At 41.2% G+C, this 27,844-nt stretch overlaps 1 protein-coding gene across 1 annotated transcript; it reads left to right on the top strand.

Moving 5' to 3' along the window:
• Positions 1-20,011: 20,011 nt before the first annotated feature.
• On the top strand, positions 20,012-21,137 carry ier2b (immediate early response 2b). The gene has a single exon (NM_001351705.1). The coding sequence runs from the start codon at positions 20,101-20,103 to the stop codon at positions 20,611-20,613; it is 513 nt and encodes a 170-aa protein (NP_001338634.1). The 5' UTR covers positions 20,012-20,100; the 3' UTR covers positions 20,614-21,137.
• Positions 21,138-27,844: the final 6,707 nt, after the last annotated feature.

Below are 27,844 nucleotides of genomic sequence, written 5' to 3'. Positions count from 1 at the left end.
CACGAGCTTTATAGGAATGCATATGCAAATTTTTACAAGGCACGTCACTGTTGTCTCGCTGTCATGGCGAGCGCTGAGGAGGGCTCCCCTGATTGGACCACAGAGACTAGAGGGAATCTGCGTCAGGGCGAGTTGCCGTCTGCTGTGGACAAAAATATATTAAATATATTTAATATACATTTTTACATTTTTGGTGCTGTGTAATATTCTGAGATACTTTATACGGTTCCTTTTACAGCATCCATGGTGTAAATTAAGCGTTTCCGGCGAATTGAATGCCAATGCAAAATCCGGTGCGTTTAAGGTCTGTTTTCTTTCAAAATCAGCGATCTCCACAAGCTGAGTGATATCCGATTTAAAGTGGGTCTCAGATTGTACAAGAAGCACTGCATTAAATTACATTTCCCCCGCCATATCCTTATAATATGAGCAATATATTTTACCCCAGTATATTCAATGGAGCTTCTGCGTTAGCCTGCCGATTCTGACGGGCGCGTGCGAGTAAACAGCTTTTTGTCTCGTTTTACGCTTGAGCAACTAAATAAATGCAAAAGTTTATTTAACTGAATGTATGTTAATGACATTACAACATCGATGCTGTATAAGGAACCGTATAAAATGGAAAAAAAAGTTCACAATAACAGGTCACCGGAAGTGTATCAGCATGGAAACAGCACTAGCTCGGCATATACCCTATTTAAATAGGAACTTATATACATCTAATATATCTAGAAAACTACAGGAGTATTACATACTAAGCAACAGGATCCTGTGGTGCCACAGAAATGTTTAAGTGATACCACACACTACCACAAGAATACCGCAGGAGTATTACATACTGTACAACACAGAATCCTGTGGTAAAACATCCCAAAAAACAACAAAGTACTACACAATCATCACATGGTTTTTGTTTTGTACATTTGATGGTTTACCACATGAAATACCACATGCTACCACAAAAATATTACAGGAATATAACTGTAATACCACATGCTCTACCACAAGAATATCCCAGGAATATTACATATTGTATAACAGAATCCTGTGGTAAATACTACCACAATATGAAAGTGATACACTACCACAAGAATACTACAGGAGTATCACATACTGTACAGCACAGAATCATGTGGTAAAACGTCCCAAAAAACAACAAAGTACTACACAGTTACCACATAACATTTGATGGTTTACCACATAGAATACCGCAGGTAATGTTTGTAATGGAGGGTGTCGGTCATCTTGTTGTTTCAATTGCAAATTTATTCCAGTACACAAACATTTGCACACTGAAAAGTTTTTACAATAAATATGAATGCATGTGATGTTACTTTGTAAGAATAGGTATTTCTTAATTAAACGACTTAAATGCAGAACATACTGATTTTACCTTGCACTGAGAAAAAAAAAAAATGTTTTAGAAAAAAACAGAACAAAAAAGCTAATTCTTGTGATATTGTACTGCAGAAATTGCTGTAGCAATCCTGTGATATTTAGCTGTGTTGGTATTACCACACAAAAACAACAGAGAAACCACATACTTCATCCAATGGTAAATTCCTGTGAAATTTCACTGCAGAAAGTGCTGTAGTAATCCTGTCATATTTAGCTTTGCTCATTTTTTTGTGTGGTAAATTTATGTTGTACTGCTGAAATACCACAGGATTACCACAGGACATTTTTGTAAATCCGGTCGCACACCAGAAGCGAACTTAAGTCCAACTTTTGTGCTACAGAAAAGCCCAACAGTTTGTAACGACATAAGGGCATGTGCTAGCTAGACAATATTTTAAATGTCATCCTCTAGTATTAATTATCATAAAAATTCACATTTTCAAAAGAACTCCTCGTATTATAGTAAAACAGATAGTGAAGGGTTAACTAGTGAGTCTTTTCGGCATTTTATTTGATTTCTTTTTTATTACTACAGGTTTGGAACAACATGAGGATCAGATTATTTATTATTATTATTAATTTATTTTTTTGCTTTGGATGAAGTTTTTATATTTTTATTGTTTTTATTCAATGATATGTGCATGATTGTGATAAATGTAGGCAGTTCCTTTGAAAATATGCTATGTACCAGGGATGTCAAACTCCTGGAGGGCCGCAGCCCAGCAGAATTTAGTTCCAGCCCTGCTTCAACACACTACCTTTAGATTTAGTTTGATCAGGTGTGTTTAATTAGTATAACTGCAGTGTTACCCTGTAGATTGTGCAGTAAATAACTGTAAAATAGCCAGTGTTTTGCTGTAATAAAAGGAAACAGTATTTTACTGTAAAAGGAGTAGACTTTGTTTGAAATTGTGTAGTGCAAAGAATAAATTACAGTAATTTATTTTATGTACTCATTACAACTTTGACAATAAATAGCAAATTACTGTTCAACCATTACCGTCCCATCCACTCTGATGCTTTATGTTGCTAGACGTGCATTTTGAAGGCTGAAAACAATGATTTGGGCATCACCACACACTCCCACAGGCTGTCTGTCTTAAAAAGTTTTCAGAAAATGCTGGCCCTTTAAGGGAGTCAGGTGTTTGATTTGTTTACTGCTGAGTGTGCTTCATTCTCTGTCCATCAATTCAGATGTAGAGTCTGATATGTTTTAGGCTTTAAATAAGAATCTACAATGAGTAAGTAAAATGTGTTCAAATGTTTTTGAGGGTTTCTAAAATAAGGCTGTGTTTTAAGTTATATTGTTGTTATCTTGAACTGTGTACTTGAAAGCTACATTGTTAGCTAGTTAGCCCCTCCTCATATAACTTCTTACATTTATTGTATATTGCATACTGCCATAATGTACAGATGTTAACAGTTTTATGTATCTTTCTGGCAACTAAGCCAAAATTAAATTCCATCGCCTCAGTAAGGTAACATGTGCACAGAAATCATCACAGGGAATCACAAAAACATATGATACACTTAACCATCCACACACAAAAGCTCCACTGTCAGCTCCCAGGTTGTGAGTTTGTTGCTAAGTATTTTTCAGAGCTGTGTTTCCACCTATGAATTTATATTAGAAACAATAGAAAAGTTTGTTGTCATGAGATTTTTTAAGTATAAAATATTGGATTCTTTGGTTTTTCGGTGTTGCCGACTTTATTTTTGTTTATATAATTATTTGTAACTTTTTATTGAGAATTGAGTTTTTAATTATTTTAAACTTTAACATTTAAAATAATTAGTTGTTTTTTTTTTTGCATGGTCAGCATTGAGGAGAGAGTAACACATTTCACCGCAACACTTTGTGTGTGTGTGTGTGTGTGTGTGTGTGTGTGTGTGTGTGTGTGTGTGTGTATGTGTGTATAATACCTATACCTGCTGCAGTCAACCTAAAACCTACAGTAGGTTGACATAAAACGAAAATAACACCCATTCTTGTCTTAGGACATTTTATTTGGCAAATTTTAAAATAACAGTAAATATATGTGACATGTTAAATATATAGTATAATTTGCTGGTTTTAAACATACAGAATAATAATAAATATAGTTATGAAACAACCATAACACCAAATGTTGACTAATGAAAGTACATTTATAACAACTATTTATTTGTTAGACTTCTGTATTGTCAAACCATGTTGCATACAAATGCATTCAACAGACCTATATGACAGTGCATTGCTGTAGAGGACAAATTAAACACGAGACAGGTGTTTAGAAAGAGTATAGTTTATTTAGTTTGACATGCAAACTTATCTAAACAAGACACACTTTCAGAAAACAGCCCGGAAACATTATAATGCGCGCGCTCGTGAATATAACCCGCGGTTGTCTTCAACTGTTGTCTTCAATAGTCCTTCTTTGCTCAACAACTGAGCTGAAAAACAAAGCAAAACATTTCAACAGTCAGACATGGAGCAAAGAGCATAGAATTACCAAGAGGCGACACTCTACAATTTGGGAAACAATAACGCGCTTTTTGAATAAAATAAATAAATAAAAAGCAGCTGCTTTCCATCGCGACAGCAATGACGAGCGATCGCTATCACTTGAAACTGGCGGAATCCGGGTCTGTTGCTCTTGGTCATTCTAAGCTCTTTGCTAAAGGTTTAATCATAACAGTTACCATGGTTTCTATTTCAAACTATAGTAAACTAAAGTTTGAAACTATAGTTTAAAATAGAAGATGAGTGGGCCTCGCTACTCCCACCCACCATAACCCTCGCAGCGAGGCCCCACTACCGGCCGCCCGTGTTTCCCCGAGGGTCCTCGGGTATGGCGTAGTGCTTCGGTCACTGCATCATGAATAATTCAAGTAAAACGTAGCTGTGTTGTCACGATGATTGTGTCTGTCGTAACAGCTCGTAATACTTCTCGTGAATATTAATGTGGTGAAGCGCTCAATCGTTTCGTTACACAATGGCTACGTTGAGCCTGCGTCATCTGCTGCACTTCCTTTAAAGAAGCTCAACATATCTGGCAGCGAGGAATAAACTTACAAACCGTCCTTTTTAACACGAGCTCTGTTAAACCGTCATGAAATGCCCGCTATCCATACTGTTCTCTCATCATAACTTTTTAGCTCTGAAAAAACGATTTCTTGTCAAAATAAAAGTCCCCCATAAACAATAGAAATAAAGTGATCCTTAAACATGAAGAAATGTAAGATAACTCTTATTAACGTCTGTTACAGTGTTAATTAATAAATTAGTTAACACCTTGCTTACAAGAACCATTAATGAACAAATGTAACATTAGATAATGCTGAGTGCTACAATAAGGTTATTAATTACACCAACAAATGCTTTGTTAATGGTAAATCGTATTAATAAATGGGTAACAAACATGAAAAACATGTAAGCTGAAGCTAGGAATTCCACATGAATACTCCAAAACCTGCATGTTATTCATGCTTGTTCACTACACAAAGACATCCATTTCAGACAGATTCCTCTGGCATCCACAGTTCCTCCTGTTGGATGTGGTTCATCTTTTTCATTTGGTGGTTTCTGGATACCGTGGCTCTTGATCATCTCAACCTCTTGTCTTGGTCACAGATGCGCCAGCGAGACGCGCACCAACAGTTTATCCTCTTTTTTAACTATGTGTCACTCATTATGTTGTGTGCACAGCAATACTTTAGGATAAAAATGTGCTACTAAACCTTCACAGTCTGCTCTTACTGCTGGAATCTGCAATCAATGAAGATTCGTCACCAAGGAGATATGAGTCGTCTCGCGCATGCACTCTGTCTCTCTCTCTCTTTTTGCTTGATTTTCATTTTGACAATGCTGAGATTGCATGCATCAGAGTTTTTCACCTTCGTGAGAAATTAAACCCTAGACTAACACAGGCAATGAAAAATTCAACTTCAGTCATTTTCTATTTGGAGAATTACAGTTCCCCTTCGGGGGGAACTTCAGCACTATAAGTGGATTTGATTTGTAAAATCCACGCATTGGGAGGATTCGGATCAGAAGCTGCTTGTCTGGAGAGTATTGAACGGGCCAATGAATGAAATTAATTGGCAGCGTAAGCTTGCGCAGGTGTGCGACATCTGCAATTATCTCAGCATGTAAGCACACCTGAAGCCAGCAGACGCCATCCTTTTCGCTTCAGATCCTTTCTGAGTGAGTCGATGAGGGTTCCTCTTGCTGATCAGCACTTCAGAGCGAACGAGTGTGTCTCCCGGTCCAGAGTGGGTCTTCGCGGTGGCAGACGGTCGAGCTGGGTTACTCCCTTGCCTGCGGTTCTTTGGGTCCGGTCCTCCAGAGCGGTGCGTATAGTTGCAACTTTCCTAAAAGAGCAACACAGTCGTGCAGCACGTCCTTTTCAGGATGGCGCTCCGACTGTGCGTTTCTGGATGCGGGGGTTTCCTGGCTCCGGATGATGGACACGATCACTGCATTGCATGTTTGGGGGTCCAGCATGTTAATGCGGTGCTCGCGGGCGGTTCATGTCGTCATTGCGATGCCATGACCGTTGCACAGCTAAGATCGCGGCTAACTTTCGCAAGAGAGCGAGCCACCCCAGTTGCCTCCTGTTCTAAAAAAGCAGCGGGCGCTCGGGCAGATCTGAGGGTTTCAGCGGGAGATAATCCGCCGCCCACGGGCTCGCGGACCTCTCGCTCCTCACGGCGCTCCATCCAAGCTTCGGGTGGTGAGAGTGATCCGTCTAACCAGATGGTAGCTCTCACACTCGCTGACACCGGAGATCAGATGTCCTCCGCGGCATCGGAGGGTGGGCTTTCCCTGTCCGACGAAGATCCGGACCCGCTCGCCCCCTCCGGGCAGGTGAGCGCTGTCAAATCGGATCCTGAAGCGGACATGTTAGCCGTGCTTTCCCGGGCTGCTTCGGCCGTGGGGTTGGAGATGGTTTATCCCCCAGCTCCGCGGCCGGACCGACTAGATGGGTGCTACGTAGAGGACCAGAAGGCGAAGCCTTCGAAGCCTCTCGTCCCCTTCTTCCCGGAAGTGCACAGTAGGCTCACGCAGTCTTGGAGGGCACCTTTCTCTGCCCGTGCTGCGAGTGCCTCCGCCCTCACCGCCCTTGACGGCGGAGCTGCCAGGGGGTATGAGGCGATCCCGTCAGTGGAGCGCGCTATCGCGGTCAATCTTTGTCCGCGCGGCGCCTCTACGTGGCGGGGTTTGCCCCGCCTCCCGTCCAAAGCCTGTAGGTTGTCTGCCTCCCTCGGAGCCAGAGCTTATAAGGCTGCGGGCCAGGCTGCTTCTGCTTTGCACGCGATGGCCACCTACCAGCGCTACCAAGCGCAGGCGCTGGCCGAGCTGCACGAGGGCGGGTCCAACCCAAGCTTATTACATGAGCTGCGCACCGCGAACGACTATGCTCTTCGGACTACTAAGTCCGCCGCGTGTGCGCTGGGGAGGACGATGTCCACACTTGTGGTTCAGGAACGCCACCTCTGGCTAAACCTGGCCGATATGCGCGACGTTGACAAAGTTCGCTTTCTTGACTCGCCCATATCCCAGGCTGGCCTGTTCGGCGACACCGTCGGTGAATTCACCCAGGAATTCAAGGCGGTGAAAGAGCAGTCGGATGCGATGGGCAATGTCATCTATCGGCGTGGCCGTAAGCCCGCTCCGCCCGCCGAGCCATCCACCTCCGCTGTTCCTCGCCGAGGGCGCCCGCCAACGAGTGCTGCCCCGCCCCCGCCTGCGCCTCCGGCCAAGCGGGCGCGGCGTTCACCTCGAAAGCAGGCAGCCCCTCCTGCCCAGGGCGCCGTTAAGTCCGGTAAACGGACCGCGAAGCGTCCCTGAGACAGGCCATTCGGAGAAGAGGAAACTTGCTCTTTCCCCGCTGGAGGGCGGGGCCCCGATAACAACGGTACTTTTCAGTGCCACCAAAACATCAGTAAAAGAGCACTTTTTCCCTTCCCCGGATGTGACTGCACGAGTTCTGCCAGTCCGGGACGCGCTGCCTTCCGGCTCGCAGACTCTACGTGCTTCGCCAGTGGCTCACGAGCGCTGGGGGGACGGTCTCCCTTCCCTCAGCCCTCCAGCCCCCTCTCCGGAGTCAGGGTGCGGAGCCAGAGCGAATCGCTCTCCTCCAGCTCTTCCGCGGGACCCTCGTGCTTCCCGGATCAGCACACCCACTCCGCGCTGCCCCACCGCTGGTACGTCAGCGATTGTAGCGATGACTCCATTAGCGAGGGCTCTGCCTGCCTGGTTAGCGCGGGCCAGCCCCTCGCGGTGGCTCATACGCACAATCAGACTCGGTTACGCGATTCAGTTCGCGAAACGGCCCCCCAAGTTTACGGGCGTGTATTCCTCCAGGGTCAACCCCCTGTCCGCCCCTGTCTTGCGAGAGGAGATTGCTGCCCTCCTGGCGAAGGGTGCAATCGAGCCGGTTCCTCCAGCCGAGATGGAGAGTGGGTTTTACAGCCCATACTTCATCGTACCCAAAAAGAGCGGTGGGTCACGGCCAATCCTAGATCTGCGCGTTTTGAACCGCTGTCTGCACAGGCTGCCGTTCAGAATGCTCACGCAGAGGCGCATTCTCCAATGCGTTCGTCCTCGGGATTGGTTTGCAGCCATAGACTTGAAGGACGCGTATTTCCATGTCTCCATTCTTCCACGCCACCGCCAATTTCTGCGGTTTGCGTTCGAGGGTCGAGCGTGGCAGTACAAGGTCCTCCCCTTCGGGCTCTCTCTGTCTCCGCGGGTCTTCACCAAACTCGCGGAGGGTGCCCTAGCGCCCCTTCGGCTCGCGGGCATTCGCATACTCAATTATCTCGACGACTGGCTGATTTTAGCCCACTCGCGGGAGCAATTGATTATGCACAGGGACAAGGTGCTTCGGCATCTCCGCCTACTGGGGCTTCAGGTCAACCGAGAAAAGAGCAAACTCGCCCCCGTGCAGAGGATTTCTTTTCTCGGGATGGAGCTGGACTCGATCACCATGGTAGCGCACCTCTCCGAGGAACGCGCTCGCCTGTTGCTGAACTGTCTGAGGGAGCTCGACAGCAAACTAGTGGTCCCACTGAAGTTCTTTCAGAGGCTCCTGGGGCATATGGCATCCGCAGCCGCCGTCACGCCGCTCGGGTTGCTCCATATGAGACCACTTCAGCACTGGCTTCACGATCGGGTCCCCAGACGCGCATGGCACGCGGGCACACACCGGGTCTCGGTTACTGCGCTGTGTCGCCGCGCCCTCAGCCCTTGGAACGACCCCTCGTTCCTACAGGCCGGTGTGCCTCTAGGACAGGCGTCCAGCCATGTTGTTGTTTCAACAGACGCTTCCAACACGGGTTGGGGGGCCGTGTGTCGCGGGCATGCGGCTGCGGGCCTCTGGAAGGGTGCCCAGCTGCATTGGCATATCAATCGCCTAGAGCTGTTGGCAGTGTTCCTCGCTCTCCACCGCTTGTTACCGGTGCTGGAGCGGCAACACGTGCTGGTCAGGACGGACAGTATGGCGGCGGCGGCGTATATCAACCGCATGGGGGGTATGCGCTCTCGCCGCATGTCTCAGCTCGCCCGCCGTCTGCTCCTCTGGAGTCACCCGCGGCTGAAATCGCTGCGCGCCATTCACGTGCCAGGCACGCTCAATCGTGCAGCCGATGCGCTCTCACGACAGCTGTTACGTCCTGGAGAATGGAGACTCCACCCCGAGTCTGTTCAGCTGATATGGGCGCGATTCGGGGAGGCCCAGATCGATCTGTTTGCTTCCCCCGAGAACGCTCACTGCCAGTTGTTTTTTTCCCTGACCGAGGGCTCTCTCGGCACGGATGCACTGGCCCACAGCTGGCCTCGGGGCATGCGCAAGTATGCGTTTCCCCCAGTGAGCCTGCTCGCGCAGTTTCTGTGCAAGGTCAGGGGGACGAGGAACAGGTTCTGCTAGTTGCGCCCCTTTGGCCCAACCGGACCTGGATATCAGAGCTCTCACTCCTCGCGACGGCCCTCCCCTGGCGGATCCCTTTGAGAGAGGACCTACTCTCTCAGGGACAGGGCACCATCTGGCACCCTCGCCCCGATCTTTGGAACCTCCACGTGTGGTCCCTAGACGCGAGGAAGACTTAGGTAACCTACCGACTGCGGTGGTTAATACCATCACTCAGGCTAGAGCCCCCTCCACGAGGCACGCCTACGCCCTGAAGTGGAGTCTATTCACTGAATGGTGCGTCTCTCGCAGAGAAGACCCCCGAAATTGCCAGATTAGTGTTGTGCTCTCTTTCCTTCAAGAGAAGTTGGACAGCAGGCTGTCGCCCTCCACTCTCAAGGTTTATGTGGCCGCCATCTCCGCTTATCATAGCGCGGTAGCTGGCGGCACCGTGGGAAAGCATAACCTGGTCATCCAGTTCCTTAGGGGTGCTAGGCGAATTAATCCATCTCGCCCCCCTCTCATGCCCTCTTGGGATCTCGCCCTCGTTCTCACGAGTCTGCGATCCGATCCCTTTGAGCCACTCGAATCAGTATCTCTAAGATTTCTGTCCCTGAAGACAGCTCTGCTGGTTGCGTTGGCCTCCATCAAGAGGGTCGGGGACCTGGAGGCATTTTCGGTCAGTGACTCGTGCCTGGAATTCGGGCCGGATTACTCTCACGTCATCCTGAGACCCCGCCCCGGTTATGTGCCCAAGGTTCCTACCACCCCCTTTAGAGATCAGGTAGTGAACCTGCAAGTGCTGCCCCCGGAGGAGGCAGACCCAGCCCTTTCTTTACTTTGTCCAGTTCGCGCTCTGCGCATTTATGTGGACCGTACTCAGAATTTTAGATCATCTGAGCAGCTCTTTGTCTGTTATGGCGGTCGGCAGCAGGGAAGTGCCGTATCAAAACAAAGATTATCCCACTGGATTGTGAATGCCATTTCACTCGCTTATTCGAGTCGAGGTCAGCCGTGTCCCCCGGGAGTTCGTGCACACTCCACTCGGAGCGTTGCATCCTCTTGGGCGCGTGCACGCGGCGCTTCTCTAACAGACATCTGTAGAGCTGCGGGCTGGGCGACACCCAACACATTTGCAAGGTTTTACAATCTGCGAGTGGAGCCGGTTTCCTCAAGGGTATTAGGTAACCCTTTGGTGATTGAGGAGACAACTCGGTAGGGTGTTGAAACACGCTTGCTGCGCCATTCTCCCTAACACGGAGGTACGTGCGCCTTTTTTATCTGTCAGTAAAGTTCCCCGTCAGGTGAGCCCTGCAGATTCCTCCGTGGCCCCCAGCACTGACTCAGCGGAGGAGTCACTTGCTGGCCCACTACGTTGTAGGTCTGCCCGCTGGTCAGCCCGCGTTTTGGGTATAGGTGCCTGCTATGCGTGATCCCCACTAGGCGATCCCATATGCTTATTCCGCCACGGTTAAGTCCCCCCCCTGGGCGGACCCGTGTCTTCCCTCTCCGCTAACCACTCTTTTGCTATGCGTACTCCCCCTTTTTAGGGCTAGTCCATATGTAAATTCTGCCATCTATCCCCCCCTTGGGTAACGGATGGCCTCCGCAGCGTCCTCCCTATCGGGATTGCACGCTTCCCAACGTACTGTCGTATTTCCTAGAATTATCTAGATGCTCACGACTTCCCAAAAAATATATCTAAATCCGTAAAACTTCTGTTGAAGTAGGATAAATTAGGGCCAGGGACACGTTGGAGGACCGCGCCCCCCATGATGTGGGTGCATCACGCTTGCTTGACTATCTCCTCATCGGGGGTGTTGGTAAGGTGCAGTCATTATGGCGCTTTCAATGGGCTCCCAATGCGTGGATTTTACAAATCAAATCCACTTATAGTGCTGAAGTTTCCCCCGAAGGGGAACGTTCGAGGTTACTAAAGTAACCCTTCGTTCCCCGAGGAGGGGAACGGAAGCACTATACTCCGTCGCCATAATGACTGTCCCTTAGCTGTTTGAAAGTCTCTTCAGCTTAAAAGGATGGCGTCTGCTGGCTTCAGGTGTGCTTATATGCTGAGATAATTGCAGATGTCGCACACCTGCGCAAGCTTACGCTGCCAATTAATTTCATTCATTGGCCCGTTCAATACTCTCCAGACAAGCGGCTTCTGATCCGAATCCTCCCAATGCGTGGATTTTACAAATCAAATCCATTTATAGTGCTTCCGTTCCCCTCCTCGGGGAACGAAGGGTTACTTTAGTAACCTCGAACGTTTGCTTAGTCCATAAACAATCATTTTATGAAATACATAATTTATCCAGGCCTTTATATATTTATATTTTATATATAAACTATAAATATACATTGTAACAAAAGTTTAAGAACATTACATGTAAAAAAAAAATCTATAGGGTAGGTTACAGGCTAAATAAATGCGCCTCGTCAGCTGAACATCACTGCGGTCACCGTATGCGCTTCTGTTTAATGCTTCATAAAGACAGATGACAGACACAGTCTCAATAAACACTTGATGCTTGCTGTCAACTAGGCTAGGTAATTTAGGGCATTTGTTATGAGATTGATAGGATCTGTGGTTGTCAAATAAGTTTTCTTATAATATTTTTGCTGAAAATCTGTTGTAACCCTTATTTCTGGCTGTTTACACACCAGTCTCTCCAACGTGGGTATCATAAATAAACGAGGGTTACCAGGGTGAAAATTCATTTCTTTTTCTTTAATCTGGAGCATCAACATGACATTCACAAACAGCATTACAACAGCATTGCATCTGTCAAACTTTTTATGTTGATTTGTATGTATATACTGTATGTATATGTGCTTCTACATGTGCTTCTGGAAAAAAAAACACCTTGTGTGTTTGCAGACACTTGTCAAATAAATCTCATTCTGATATCTCTGGACACATATTTCAAAGAAATCTCAGCAGCTGAATAACAAACATTATTATTATACATTATTATGCCATCAAACATAACATAACAGAAGATGTTTGGCCTTTCATAATACTAAATATCTGCTACATATCATTGACTGCAAAACATTTATTGTGATTTAAGTAAAATTACATTATACATATAATAAGTTGGTTAATTGGAAAAATTAGTAAATGATAGCACTTTAAAAATGAGACTAGTTTAAAAAAAGACGTGTTAACACGTAAATTGCGTGTTAACACGTAAATGACGTGTTAACACGTACCAACCTGTTAATGTGTAAATTACGTGTTAACGAGTAAATTACGTGTTAACACGCAATTACGCGTTAACACGTTTGTTGCAGACGTTTTGGACCCAACGGCCTTCCATAGTGTGTGTGTGTGTGTGTGTGTGTCTCTGGGTTTCTGCGTCAGAGGGCGGGGCCTCAGGTTTGAAATCTCCCGGGTTTGCGCGTGCACGTGAATAACTTGGTTTCGTTCGTACGTCATGGCGAAACACCTAATGAATCGGTATCAAGGCGACTCGTTTGAAGCACTATGAGTCGACTCTTTTATAGATGAATCAACCGTTTTAAACACTGTATTCTTACAGATTTAAGCCTTAGCTGGATACTTCACTTCACTTAGAGCTGTGTTACACACTACATGGAGGGGAATTTTCAAAAACCCATAATATGGGCTCTTTAAAGCAGCCCAGCTCTCAGAACAAAGTAAGTGTATTTTTGCTTACACTATCATAGATATATATACTAGATATTGCATACGGACCCTGAGCATGCGTCAATAAAGCCGCCACAGTTGTACAGTGCTCCCAGGAGAAATGTCATTCAAGCGCATTAGTCAAGACTAAAGCCAATCAGAAGATGCAGAACTTTAGCGCTGTGTACGGGTAATGAGCAAACAGAGAAAACAATGCACAAAGGAAGAACATTTCACAGGTAAAATGTAGTTTTGTACAATTTTGTATGTTACAAACTTTTGTGCTAAAGTCACGTTATAATAATACAGTCACTTACTGCACTGACCATACGGCAAAGTAGCACAGACACGCACTAAATTCTAGGTCTAGATCGGATACGCGACCAACCGGAAGTGCGATATGCACATCAATATAGCAGCATTTTTTATGACTTGGTTGGTTTTAGGGTTGATGTGAGTATAGACATTAATACAATATAATTTATTGGGTAATTTAATAGATAGCATGTAATACTCAGTACAACTACTGTTTTTATGTTACTGTGACGATTGGGTTTAGGGTTGGGGTGGGGGTAGATGTTAAAATACAATTAATGGGAAGTTTAATAAATAATATAAATAATTCTTGTTAACTTCTGGCTGCAACCATATCCGATATAGCCACAACCGGCTTATGCTAGTTTTGTTTAATAAAATCATCAAACAATGTAAACAAATATGACAACAAGACACTGCGGTGACAGAAACTTGTAATATTGTCGGCTAAATGAAGTAACGGCTTTTAATCTGGGTGCCTGATAAAATAACAATGCCTGCGCCTCAATGTGCATACTGTCCACCCTAAATTATTGAATATTATAAATTTTATATAGGCTACCATTTAGACCAGAAAGGTGGAGATGCACATTGAGACGCAGGGATGTTGATGGTTCAAACTAATCGTTCATAACGAAGATTCATTTACAAACGAACTGGTCCCTCTGTTAGAATGAGATGTAAGCATGAGATGTGGTGTGTTTCAGGACATGGATTGGTTCAGATTTAACAGGAAGGAAGGATAATTAATTTCTATGCACACAAAGACTCGCTCTTTATCAGCAATGCCTGTGCACTCACTTATCTATCGATGTAGAAAAGTGATGTAAAATTATAATTTTCAGAATTTAAAGAAAATATTTGCATCCTGACCACCGGGAAACTCCTGATCATAGATATACATGTTTATATATCTATGACTCCAGATGGCCAGTGCTCCACTGCACCTTGGTCCCACATTAATTTTTAAAGAGTGCTACCCTGTAGTAAAATGGCAGGTCTATTGACACATTCCTTTCAAAAGACAAAAACAGCGTAGGTGACATCGAATGTAAATATCTACTGTATGACACACTATAATGTGGTTTTACTCCATATAAAAGCCAGAAACTTTTTGCACAGGTCTATATCAAGGGTAAATGCTGCCAATTGATGATCAACAGTAAAAACAAAACACACATTTTACCTCTTCCCAACAGGGAAAACCACCAGCAATCAAGAATGCATGATTATGTGCTGTCATGGCTTTGCATTATTTTATTTTTTTTACTATTATGGAAGTCAATGGGGCAAAAACAGCCACCAACATATCCAAAAGGTAGCAAATTTGCACAGTACACAATGACTTATACTCAATAGCGAACAAAATGTCATGTCTCGCAGGACAACACTGCATAAAATAATCATAAATACAAACATAACACTGGGGATATAAGCTATTTTAAAAAAAAAACTATGCATATCTTACATCTACTATACAATAAGAACGTTTTTAAAACATTTCACTGATTGCTTACAGTGAAACAAATGAGACTCTCATGGTTGGATGAGGGTGTATAGGGTTAAATGCCGCAGTCTTCCAGTAACGCTGTTCTCCTTGACTTCCTCCTCCACCTCCATAGTCACCCTTTCCTTCCCGTCTCCTGCCTTCCTCTGTCACCACACTCTCTGTTTCCTCTTCACACACACTCCACCTCCGGATGAAGGAAGGGTTGGTTTTGTGGTCAGGGGCGCATTTGTATTCCTGCTATGAAAACTGGCTGGAAAAGACAACTGAAAAGGAGCAATTTCACTTATAAATAAGCTGGGTCCCCAGGTGATGTCACCAGGTTGATTTGAGGTTTAGCAAATATCATTGCCACAAAACCATTTGGGTTTGTTTTCCTCATTCATGTTCACTATGGTGTGATTAGACAGAAATACAGGAGCCAGTCATAATGGAATTAGCTGTGTAACATAAAGTTGCAGCAATTTTGGTAAGGAGTAAAGGCCATGTGCGAATTATACACTGACGATCAGGGGGTCATCTTTTTTGCTAATGTTACTGTAGTTTGTGTAATACATGTTTCAGTTATTTTTATATTTATTTTCATTACATCTTATTTGTTAATAAAATATATTTAGGTGTTCAGTGTTTTGAGGGATATTTAGTGTTTGGCCTACAGTATCCTCTGATTAGTTATTTCAGAGGTTACTGTAGGTCAAACTATGCATCTAATTTGAGTGTATTTTAGGCTATATGTTGATACCAACACAAATTTACCTAAAAGTGTCTTGTGAACCCTTACTACGTCTATCGGTGCTCTAGATCTGCCGATTTCAGACTGTTGAATGATTTTCTTTCTTGCATAGACTGATTGGCGTGATTATGAATTCACCATTATAGGGGTGATCAAATATATATATATATATATATATATATATATATATATATATATATATATATATATATATATATATATATATATATATATATATACTGTTGTTGACTATCGAAAAAAATAGCTTAAAGGGGCTAATAATTTTGACCTTAAAATGGGTTTTAAAAAATTAAAAACTGCTTTTATTCCAGCCGTAATAAAACAAATAAGACTTTCTCCAGAAGAAAAAATATTATCAGACATACTGACATACTGTTCGAATTTCCTTGGTCTGTCAAACATCATTTGGGAAATATTTTAAAAATTCAAATTCAAAGGGGGGCTAATAATTGTGACTTCAAATATGAACCTTGTTTTGACGTCATTCAACGGGGAATCAAGCGTTAGCTAGGGGGTCAATCGCCCCCAAACCCCCTTGTAATTCACACCCTGAGTAAAGCACAATGGTATCATTGCAACAACACTAGCTAGTTAAATGTAAATTGTGCATGCTTTGCATTTGAATGAAACATTAATGGAGTATTAAATCATATGACAAAAGAAACTCAAATGTAACTCAAAATAAATGCAAATTGTGGTATTAATATATGCCTATTGTATAGAATATACTTTTAAAAGTAATAACAATAGCAACTATAATTAGGAATAAATACACTTATTTTTTCATGTCTTCATTTAAACATCAGTGTGAGGCATATTTCATTCATTCATTTTCTTGTCGGCTTTATTAATCTAGGGTCGCCACAGCAGAATGAACCGCCAACTTATTCAGCATATGTTTTACGCAGTGGATGCCTTACCAGCTGCAACTCATCACTGGGAAACATCCACACACACTCATATACTACGGAAAATTGTAGCCTACCCAATTCACCTGTACCGCATGTCTTTAGACTGTGGGGGAAACCGGATTTTTTGATTAGGCCTACTTATGTGTATTTCATAAATTAACGAGAATCCCAGAAGACATCACTTAGGATTTTTTGACATAGAATTATACCCATGTATTCTATCCATTTCTATTAATCCTTTTTTTATTATTATAGTTAAATATAATGGCTTAAAACTAAAATCCTATGGTCATGAAAATGTATGTAGGCCCTCAAGTAATCTATTTCCCCTCTATTTATTTTATGAATAAGTTATCAGTAGCCATTTTATTTTAGTAGCCCCTTTGTGTGTGCGCGTGTGTGTGTGTGCGTGTGTGTGTTAACAGCTGCAAAAAATGCTCATGGAAAGAAAGGGTGGACCTAATTGGAAGTCTGATAACATGGAATGCAGTTTGTCAGAGAACAGTAATAAATGAGCTATTTTTACAAGCAGTAGCTCGAAGGACCTCATGATTAGTCACTCTGTTTACTAAACAGGTTTGTAATTCAATGCCCCTGTGTTTCAATAACAAAACATTTCTTCCGTCCTTGCTTTCTGTTCCTTGATATATAATTCTCCATATCAATACAGATTTATAAACAAACCTATGCGGTAAGTCAGAACAATCGGAATGAGGTATTTCTTGCACACACAAGACCTTATTGTCATGGGAAGCTTTAAGTACATAGGAAAAAAAAATAGACATAAATAATGAAACACCTCGCGTTCACAACAGGCAAAAGGAGTTTAACGTTACATAAAAGGCCGTGTTCTGGTTTCAGAATCATAATCTTAATCGCAATACTCACTATAATATAAAGCTCTGTTTTCCACACTGACATAATCTTTGAGTTTCGACGTCTCCAGGTAACGCTTTCTATAAATAGCAGGCGCATTTGTCGTGATTGACAGCTGCCATCTGACCTCAATCGCTTTGCTTCCTTGTTGGGCGGGGCTGTTGGACCGGTGACAAGTCCATATATGGTGCTCGGTGACATCATCGCAGCCTCTGCTGAAGCTGCGGGGAAGTGCAGCGGCAGGCACGTCACGGCTTTTCCACTGCGCGCGCTCCCCGGAGACTCGACGGATGTTCCATATATGGCCATAGAACGTGACGTCGAACATAAAAGAAAAAATGAAAAGTGGCCAACAGCATTTCTGAAGAACTGTAAACACTGGAGGCAGATTGATAATCCTTTCAGCAGAAATGGGTTTCTAGTCTAGCCTGTTAGGCGATTTCGATTGAAAAATACCACAGAGCACAAACAAAGACACTTTAAATGAATGAAAATATGATACATTTAGGGCAGCATTCATTCATATTTCATGTATGTCATCTACGTCGTAGAATAGCAGCTGGAGATCAATATTTCATAAACAGCATTTAAAAAAAATGGTGTTTCACTGAAGGCTACTAGCGGACGTTTTATACCGTGCAATTAGAGAGCACCACTTGATTATGACATACGCTGCCTTTGGCGACGCTGTTGTAGAGCAGTGCCATTAAGACTGTGTTGCCAGATTTCACTATAAATATCAGCAATATTTTTTTCGTTTGGTTTTACTAATTATTCAGAAGAAGATGACAATTGACAACAAGAGATATTATTAAATTTAAATTTACTTACTGCATTCATTTATTTTGCCAAATTTCACAAAGATGAATGATTGAAATAAGGTAAGGTTGTGCACATGCGTTATTATTAGAGACTCCTGAGTGTGGCGATATGAAAAAGACTTTCATAATGTATATTTAAAAAAGGGTTTATTTAGTTTTTTGTTTTGTCTATGCACTATGTAGCTATTTAATTTAGTCGTTTTCCTATTTTTTGTTATTTAATGAAGGTGATAATATTTATCAAATAATATAAAATGATTTGTTTCACAGTGATGGGTTGCAGCTAGAAGGGCATCCGCTACGTAAATGCTGGATAAGTTGGCGGTTTATTTTGCTGTGGCGACCCCAGATTAATAAAGGGACTAAGCCGAAAAGAAAATAAATGAATGAATGAATGAATAAATTGTTTTGTGTGCTTCTGGATGGAATGATAATATTTGTAGATCGAGAAGAATTACTTGTCACCTTTCTGATTTTATTGCTGCATAAATCATACATTAAATACGCAAATCTAACATCTATACCTACAATCTTGTATTGTTAACTAATCCAATAAAGTCAAGCATAACAATAAATGAATAAACCATAACATAAATATTAGACGGAAAAGTACACTCATACAAATGCCAGAAAGAACCAAAAGGGACCCAGAGGATGAACATATTTTGTTCTGCAAAGAACCAAAATTTCATGGTGTGAAAAACATTTGAACACTTTAAATAACATTTTTCACCATAAAGAACCTTTTGTATAATGGAAATGTTCAACACAAATCAAGATTTTATTCTTTTGTTTTTTGTTTATATTTTAACATTATTTCTAAATAAAGACTTATATTTTATTTGTTTTAACAAGTATAAATGAAAATGACAAATATTAACAGCAATTAAAAGTTTAAGGTTTAAAAGTTTAAGCCTAAGTGCTAAAATTTGGATCTGGAAATGCAAAAAAAAAAAAAGAAAGAAAAGAAACTGGCATAAATTGAAAAATTGTGATACACATCTAAAACAAACAGAATGCATTATTGGGGCAGCATGGTGGTGCAGTGGGTAGCACAATTGCCTCACAGCAAGAAGGTTTCTGGTTCGAGCCTCGGTTGGGTCAATTGACATTTCTGTGTGGAGTTTGCATGTTCTCCCCGCATTCATGTGGGCCCCCTCCAGGTGCTCTAGTTTCCCCCACAAGTCCAAAAACATGTGGTATAGGTGAATTCATTCATTAATTTTCTTTTCGGCTTAGTCCCTTTATTTATCTGGGGTTGCCACAGCGGAATGAACCGCCGTATAGGTGAATTGGATGAGCTAAAATTGTCCGTAGTGTATGAATGTGAATGGGTTTGTATAGATGTTCCCAGCTGTTGATGTTGCAGCTGGAAGGATACAGCTGCATAAAACTGGATAAGTTGGTGGTTCATTCCGCGGTGGCGACCCCAGAATAATAAAAGGACTAAGCCGAAAAAGAAAATGCATGAATACATTAACAGTAACATAAAAAGACTAAAGCAATAAATATATATATATATATATATATATATATATATATATATATATATATATATATATATATATATATATATATATATATATAAATACAATTAAACAACTAAAAATATAAAATAATAATAAAACTTATAACATATTATACTTGAATAATACTGATAAAAAACTGCCACATTTTCATACATGCATTCTGTTAATAAAGACAAAGTTGGGTATAACAGACAGACATGGCAACACTTGGCATGTTGACTTGATACTACAGCGCTGTGCCAATATGACGTATGTTGACAAGACGGGAGGGGTGTGTTTATAGCCTATACCCATGGGAATGGAAACTCTTTACGTCACCAGAGCTCACATAAAACACCGCCCTGAGAGGCGCAAACTTTTAGTTTTGCAATCCACCTTGAAGAGCTCAAAGCGCAGAGGTTTAAAAATAGAAAAACCTTAAGCATTACGATACATTATAAACATAATGGACGTCGAGGCCAAGAGAATCATGGCTCTGTCTATTAGTAAACTGTACTCATTAAGGACCCAGCGCGGGGGACTGAGGCTTCACCGGAGTCTCCTGCTCTCTATGACCATGAGAGCCGCCCGGGACATTTACCACACCGCGCAGCTGCTCCGAGACGAGGAGGAGGAACAGGTCGTCCCGTGCGCCCCGGAGGAGCCCATGGAGGTTACCAAAGACCCTCCACAGACTGTAACCCCAATTGAGTTCGTGGCGAACCCTCAAGAAGCCAAAGACGCTCTGGAGGAGGAGGACAAAGAGAACCGGTGCGCTCCTGAACGCCACTCCAGGAAGCGCCGCGTCAAGACAGCGCTCGAGCCCGACTTTCTGCCTCTCAAGAAGGCGAAAATGGACACAGACGAGGACAAACAACACCTCCAAGCCGAGGTTTTGAGGAATAGTAATGGAAACAGCTGTCGCCAGGCTGAGACTCTGACCGCGTTTCCAGTTAACCGTGCCATTGTGGCGTGTTGAGAAAGACGCGCTTGGATCACTCCGAGAATTGATCTCCCTTAATTGGGATATTTTTGTTTTCCTGAACTGACTGGTTCGGAAATGCGGTCCTGAGACCTGTGAGGCCGGCTGTGCTCGCCATATGAGCTCAAGGAGAGGCCAGAACGAGCAGGATTACAGGACAGGTGGTGGATACGGCGATCCCAGTCCCATCGGAACCACCAGAGCTGCTTCATTGTTCATTGAGGAGTCAGATGACTCGGATGAACTGGTTGAACTGGGAAGGGAGGCTCGAATAATGTCTTCTGTCAAGCCTATGAACTTAACAACCTCAAAAAGGAACAAATGTGACGGTGAACGAGACAGAACACGTACTGTGATGATACTTGAAAAATGTCTTGAATGATGCCAAAAACGTGTTAAATGTTACTTGCACAGAACAATACTTGCTATTTATTATAGTTATATGAGGACTTGAACTGATATCACATGAAGCTGATTTCAGTGTTTTATATTGAAATAAACATGCAAATGTTTCAAACTCATCCTCTTGTATTTGGGTTTCATTTTTAAAGGGCTCGCTTGGGATTATATAGTTAAAAAATGTTAAAGATGAAAACTATTTAACACTTTTTTTTTAACCAAAGAAGTTAAACTTTGTACTTAATTTATCATAATTTAATTTGATTATTAAGGCTACACTGTAAAAAAATATTTCCGCCAGCTAGGGTGCCGGAAAAGACAGTAAAATAACGGCTGTTAAATTACAGGAATTTACTGTAAAATAACGGACATTTAATTACAGAAGTTTCTCTAAATTAAAACTTCTGTAATACAGCCTCTTTTATTTTACAGTAATTTAGCAGCCGTTATTTTACAGTCTTTTCTGGCATCCCAGCTGGCGAAAATAAATTACGGATATTTTTACAGTGATAGCTTTAAGTGTTTTCCCCCTTCATTTATATTTGATGACTGATTAAATGATTGATATTTTACAGATTACTAAAACATTTCCAGCTAGCCAGTTAAACACCATATTTAAAATATATATATATACTAAAAATTATTACTTTAAATATTATTTTTACTTCCAATGATTTTTAAAATAGTTTTTATAATTGCTGTAAAAAACAGCCAATAAGATTTTCACAAGATAGGCCTATGTGAAAATTACATATGCACACTATCAAATAACATATTACACTATATAAACCATACTATAGGCCTATATTCTGTTAAAAAATAAAGGGAACTTTCAAACAACTCAATGTTACTCCAAGTGTTCCCTTTATTTATTAATTTTTTTTTAGATTTTTCCACTGCCAAAAAAATCACATTTTTAACCTACTTTTCTTGATATCTCTAGGTCATCATTAGGCTTTTAATGTTAGTAATAGTTGATGTGACTCACCCTCAACGAGTTTCGTTATCTCAAAGCAATCCTAAACCTAATCTTTTTTTGAACCTACAGCTCATCATCTGTCATTCTTGTGTGGGCGCAGAAAAAAATGCAACAACTGGAAAGCCTACCGTAAAGTGTAATTTCCCTTCATTAGTCAGCAAGATCTGTTCGAACATGTCCATGAGTCATGAAATTTACTTCTCCTTTGAACACACACACACACACACACATTGCCTATCACCCAGCGTCAGACAAGATAATTGCCAAGCTTGAGGTACCAGCTCGACTGACAGCATTACAGCATCTGAACCTGACATCAGTAGAGAAATAATTCATGCAAGACAGAGAAACTAGAGTCCGCAGGCCTCACAGCATCAATTTTAATCACTCCATATGCACTTTTTTCCCGCATATGTGATACTTCTTTCAAATTATAGGTTGAATTTCCGCTTTGGGGAAATTGCATTCATTTTAAATCATTTTCAATAAAAATGCTGAGTTTAAAAAATGATAATTGTTACAAATAATAGACCACATAGTAAACATTTTAGCAAGGGGTAAGTTTGACTGTTGTATTTTTAACTGTCATGAAAATAATGTTATGCTTTGGTATTTAGCCATTTTTTTTTCTTTAGTTTTGTTCCACTAGATTATTTTCTCTTTGATTTGTTATTTGCTCCCTCATATTGAATTAAATTCAACAAGCTTTGGGGGTGTTTCCAGAATTGTGAGCACATTTCACCTATTTACTTTTATTATACTTTTCATTTGTCCAGCGAAGAACCGTTTTAGAAAGCAGGTAAGACAAAAATAGAAGCCAAAAATAAAATAAACAAGTAAATAGCAGGGTGCTAATGTGGTAAAATCTGAATACGTCGTAAAAAAAAAAACGAGGACGTTTTTTTTTTTTTTTTGCTTGATTGCTTTTAAGAACTGTCGGTTGGTGCTTTTGAAAACACTGTTGGTTGGGTTTATAGTGAAGGGCGGGTCAATCTGTGCTTTTGAAAACACCATTAGATGGGTTTAGGAAAGGAGGAGGGTGGGACAGCCGATCTGTTGGTCAGTATGACAGTCAGTCGACATTGACCTCTGGTGGATTTGCGTGAGAACAGCAGGCGTGAATGGTACTCGCTAGAGAAATCTGAGATCTCAAAAAGCATAAACAGTGGCCTCTAATGGTTTCACGAAAAGAAAAAAAAAACCTGCAAAAAAGCATTGCTCCTGGGCGCCCTCTAGAAATGTTTATAGCGGTACGTTTTCAGAATGAGCCTATTTTAAAGTTGCATTGTGAAAATGACTGTAAATTTACAGTAAATATATACATAAAATTCTGCAAATACATAAATAGCAAGATAAATGCTGTATATAATGTAAATACAGTATTTTGCTGTAATTGATTTACAGTAAGTTACTGGCAAACTGCTGCCACTGTAAATTCTACAGGAAATTTTATGAACTGTGTGGAAAATTATACCACCTCAATTTAGCCCAGTACCTGTTTTTTAAAACACTTCTATTTTTGTTACAGTTTAATAAAGGATTATATTAACATCATCGTGGGACATAGAAAGGGGTACTTATTGCTGTTTCTAGGCTGCTTCTAGTTGGTTTTACTGTGCCTAAAGTACGATATTTGCAACATAATTGTGATTTTTGGAAAGCATGTTGTTTTAGTGACACAAAAGCATGTAAATAAGCTCTGTATTCAAACCAGCTGCATGAGTAATATGTGAATCATTGCTCTGATTGTAAATGTGGTTTGTGGAGGTGGATCAGCATAGGTTTGTGTGTGTGTGTGTGTGTGTGTGTGTGTGTGTGTGTGTGTGTGTGTGTGTGTGTGTGTGTGTGTGTGATTTCAGGTAGGAGGTTTTGACACCAGGTGTGTGTTTATCAGAGAGGAAGCTCTCAGGTGGAGATTCATTCAAATGGCTGAATGCTGAGCTGGAAAACCGCAGTGAGATGATTAATCGCTGAAACTCATTTTGAGATTAATCACTGAAACCTGTAGCCTGATTAGGAGGCTGTGTGAAAGCTAAATGAATCTGCACTGTAAAAATGCTGGGTTCCACACAATTCATATGTGTTGGGACAATTAAGTTAACTTATTAGTATTACAAATGTAAGTGAATTGAACATAAAATAATTAAGCTGCCTCAAAAAAACAAAACAAAAAAAACTGAAGAACTATGTTGTTTCAGTTTATTTAAATTAGTGGAATGAACAAATAGCTAACTTCATTTTTTTGGAGTGTGCTTGCTATGAGTTTCTGACACAATACTGTTTCCTCAGGAGGGTCTTGTTGTGGGTTTTTCCACCTTTTTAACTAAACATGCAAAGAGGAGCATGGTAATTTTGGACTGTTAAAATGAGCCGAAAGGCAAAGCTCTCGATTTATCGGTCAGTCTATGTTCCTACTCTCACCTATGGTCATGAGCTTTGGGTCATGATCAAAAGGACAAGATCACGGAACAGCCGAAATGAGTAACCTTTGCAGGGTGGCAAGGCGTACCCTTACGATATAGGGTGAGGAGCTCTGTCACCCGGGATGAGCTCGAAGTAGAGCTGCTGCTCCTCAACATCGATAGAAATCAGCTGAGGTGGCTCGGGCATCTGTTTCGGATGCCTCCTGGACACCTACCTAGGGAGGTGTTCCAGTCATGTCCCACTGGGAGGAGGCCTCGAGGAAGACCCAGGCCACGCTGGCCTGGAAACACCAGAGAATCCCCCTGGAGGAGCTGGAGGAAGTACCTGGGAAAGTGAAGTCTAGGCTTCTCTCCTAAGACTGCTACATATGGTGGATAAGTTGGCGGTTCACTCAGCTGTGGCGACCCCTGATGAATAAAGGGACTAAGACGAAGGAAATTAAATAAAGGAATTAACTATTTTAACTTAATATTTGTTTTGTTCTGTAAAGGTCTGGTAACATTTCTTTCAAATATTATGTAAATAGTTTTTACGTTGAGCATTATTTTTGCCAGAAATACTAAATATTGATTACCTAACTGATTTTCTTAACATAATTTCATTGTTGAAATGTTAGTACTGCTTTGATCAAAGTTGAATGTAAATATATCTAAAAAAAAACGCAACCTTAAATTAATAGAAAAATATTTTAACTACAGCAAAGGTTCCCAAACTTTTCAGTTTGTGACCCGCAAAATAATTCCAGTGACTCGTGACCCCCACTATGTCCTCGTAGGTGGTTATAAACATACAAACATAGCACATAACAGTGCACTCACACCAATAGGAACTAAACAAACTTATTGACAACACAAGATAAGTGCAATAGTCTAACAATATATATATTTTATTATTCATCTGTTAAATATTAACCTCATTTAATGAGAATGGTGAGCACAATGTGGAAATCGTCCTCTATTTTCAGTTGTGGCCTTTATTTTTAAAAGTATGTAATTGCGGTAAAAGTGTCAAAGTTTAACATTGTGCTGTAAAATCAATCTGCTGCAACAAAACACTATTGCTGTGTTATTAATTTAACAAATATCCCTCCAGGAGAAATTGCTAAAAATAATATTCATTTTCAAAATGGGGTTTACTCAATTATACTTAAATTAGTACTCAGATTTAATTATATTATCACATCACAATAGAAATATCTATTAATTCATCCTCTTCTCTGCTTTACAGTAACTTTCATAGGAACTCTGTAATCTATGAATGTGTTTAATCTATGAATGTGCAGCACTATACACTCGCTGTGGTGAGTGATCATGAAGCCATCAAGTTAACAACCGAGATCCATGATCACCTGATTAGCAGCACTTCCTGAACAGCTGTCAGTGTGTGGTGTCATTTCCACCACCTCAAACATTCATGATTCACTCCCATTCAGACTGCACTGTAGGTGTGAACGCACTCGTGAAAGACTATTCTACAAACTCTCATCCATCATCTGAAAGCACGCACACGCACACGCACACGCACACGCACACGCACACGCACACACACACACACACACACACACACACACACACAATGAAAACAACACACAGCTTTAGAATGCATTCTCTCTGGATTTTATTCAGGTTCTTTAGGAAGAGTTCTGTTCGGAATTACAAAATGCACTGGTAGAAATAGCAGAGAGATAGAGAGACAGAGGAAGAGAGAGAAAAAAGGGGGGTTTCTTTTCTTTTTCATAGCCAGAATAAATGTGTAACATCACCAGGTTCAGGCAGCCTCTTTCACAGCTCAACATCAGCAAAAGGGTTTTGGAAATCTTCTTAAATCCGATGATGTGCAGTCAGTTTCTCGTACTGAGAGTTACTGGATTATCTTTTCACCTCTTTTTTTTTCTTCAAACAAAAATAAAATCACATTTCCACAGTATGTTGTGTGCTCACTTTACCCACGATTCTCAGAGAACAGTTGGCAATAGAAACAAACAAACATCCTATGAATTGAATCATGTCTCTTCTATTACTATTATTATCATCATCATTTTATTTTTTTTTCTCCTCTTGGTTCTCTTTTTTTGTCTTTTTCATTTTTAAAAATAGAAGAAAAAAGGAACACATTGCTCATAAAAACATCTAACTATATTTATATATTTATACATATATATATACTCTTTTCTTTATATTTCTTTTTATATTTTATAATTCCTGAAGTTGACTTGTTAACCCACATAGTGGCATGCACATTGCACATGCAAATCAGTAATTAAATACCTCTCTTTATCATGGCCTTTTGTCACTATAAACTTCCTCTTTTGCTTCTAAATGGTTCAGGTCAATGGTAGTATGTATGGCGGGTGGGATGATGTGGGTGGTGGAGGAGCGATGGGACGGGTTTGTGGGTCTGTTTCAGTGACAGTGGCCGCGCGTTTGCAGGAATCCTCACACACTCACGCATTCACAACTTCCTCTTCGACACAAACACACACACATGCGCGCTGTGAAGAAACACACTCCCGCTGATGAGGGTGAAAACGCACTTCCTGACAAGTGATCCGCTTCCTTTTAGAGAATCGCAAACTCGCAAACATTAACTTTTATTTTTTAAAATGTCTAGACGTCTAAACATAGTCGTCTGGGCTAAAACACGGCTAAATTTGAGTAAACATCTAATAGACGTCTAAGAAGGCTACAGGCCAAAAATAGACTAGTCATTAAATAAACAGAAATCATATAACACATATAAACATATAAAGTATGTATATATAACACATATACACATATAAAGTCTGTCTAATCTGTCCATTTTGACGACCAGTCTAGTTTTGGGCTATTCCTAGATGTCTATTAGATTTTCCAAGTTTAGCCCTTAACATTGTATTAAACAAAATGTTACATTTTGTTATTATTTATGCACCCTCATGTTGTAAACTGCAATTTTTTTTAGATTTTCGAAGCCGGTTATAGGTGAGAATGGGGACGGTTGCACCATGGGGCAGTTGCAACCATTATCTAGCTTTAAATTCAACAAATTATATTTTAAGAGAGACAAAGCTGAGAAAGTCTTCTGAGCAAATAAAATCATCATCTGCACTTTATTTTATGGAGTATTTGATAAACATTTGGTCTTTTGTGATGTGTTTGTGATGTCAGCTGGACGAATTTAATGACATGAGTTAACATTCTTGTCCACTTTTTAAGCACTTAAATATAGTCAAATGTGTTTAACAGCTACAAAAGTCTACTTTCACAACTACTTTTACAACTACTATCCACATACTGACCTAATTCTTAAATGTTATGAATTATTGAAGCGCGCTAGACAGATTTAAACTTTGCCATCTAACATTGTACATTTGTTTTGCAGGCAAACGTGTATTGTAAAGTTTTCTAACCCTACTGAAATACAAACTTGCTGCTACCATAGCATAAT

This window comes from Danio rerio, chromosome 11, assembly GCF_049306965.1.
Source record: "Danio rerio strain Tuebingen ecotype United States chromosome 11, GRCz12tu, whole genome shotgun sequence".
Taxonomy (NCBI): domain Eukaryota; kingdom Metazoa; phylum Chordata; class Actinopteri; order Cypriniformes; family Danionidae; genus Danio; species Danio rerio.
Note: the sequence above shows the minus strand (reverse complement) of the source record. Positions and strands in the feature narration are given on the sequence as shown.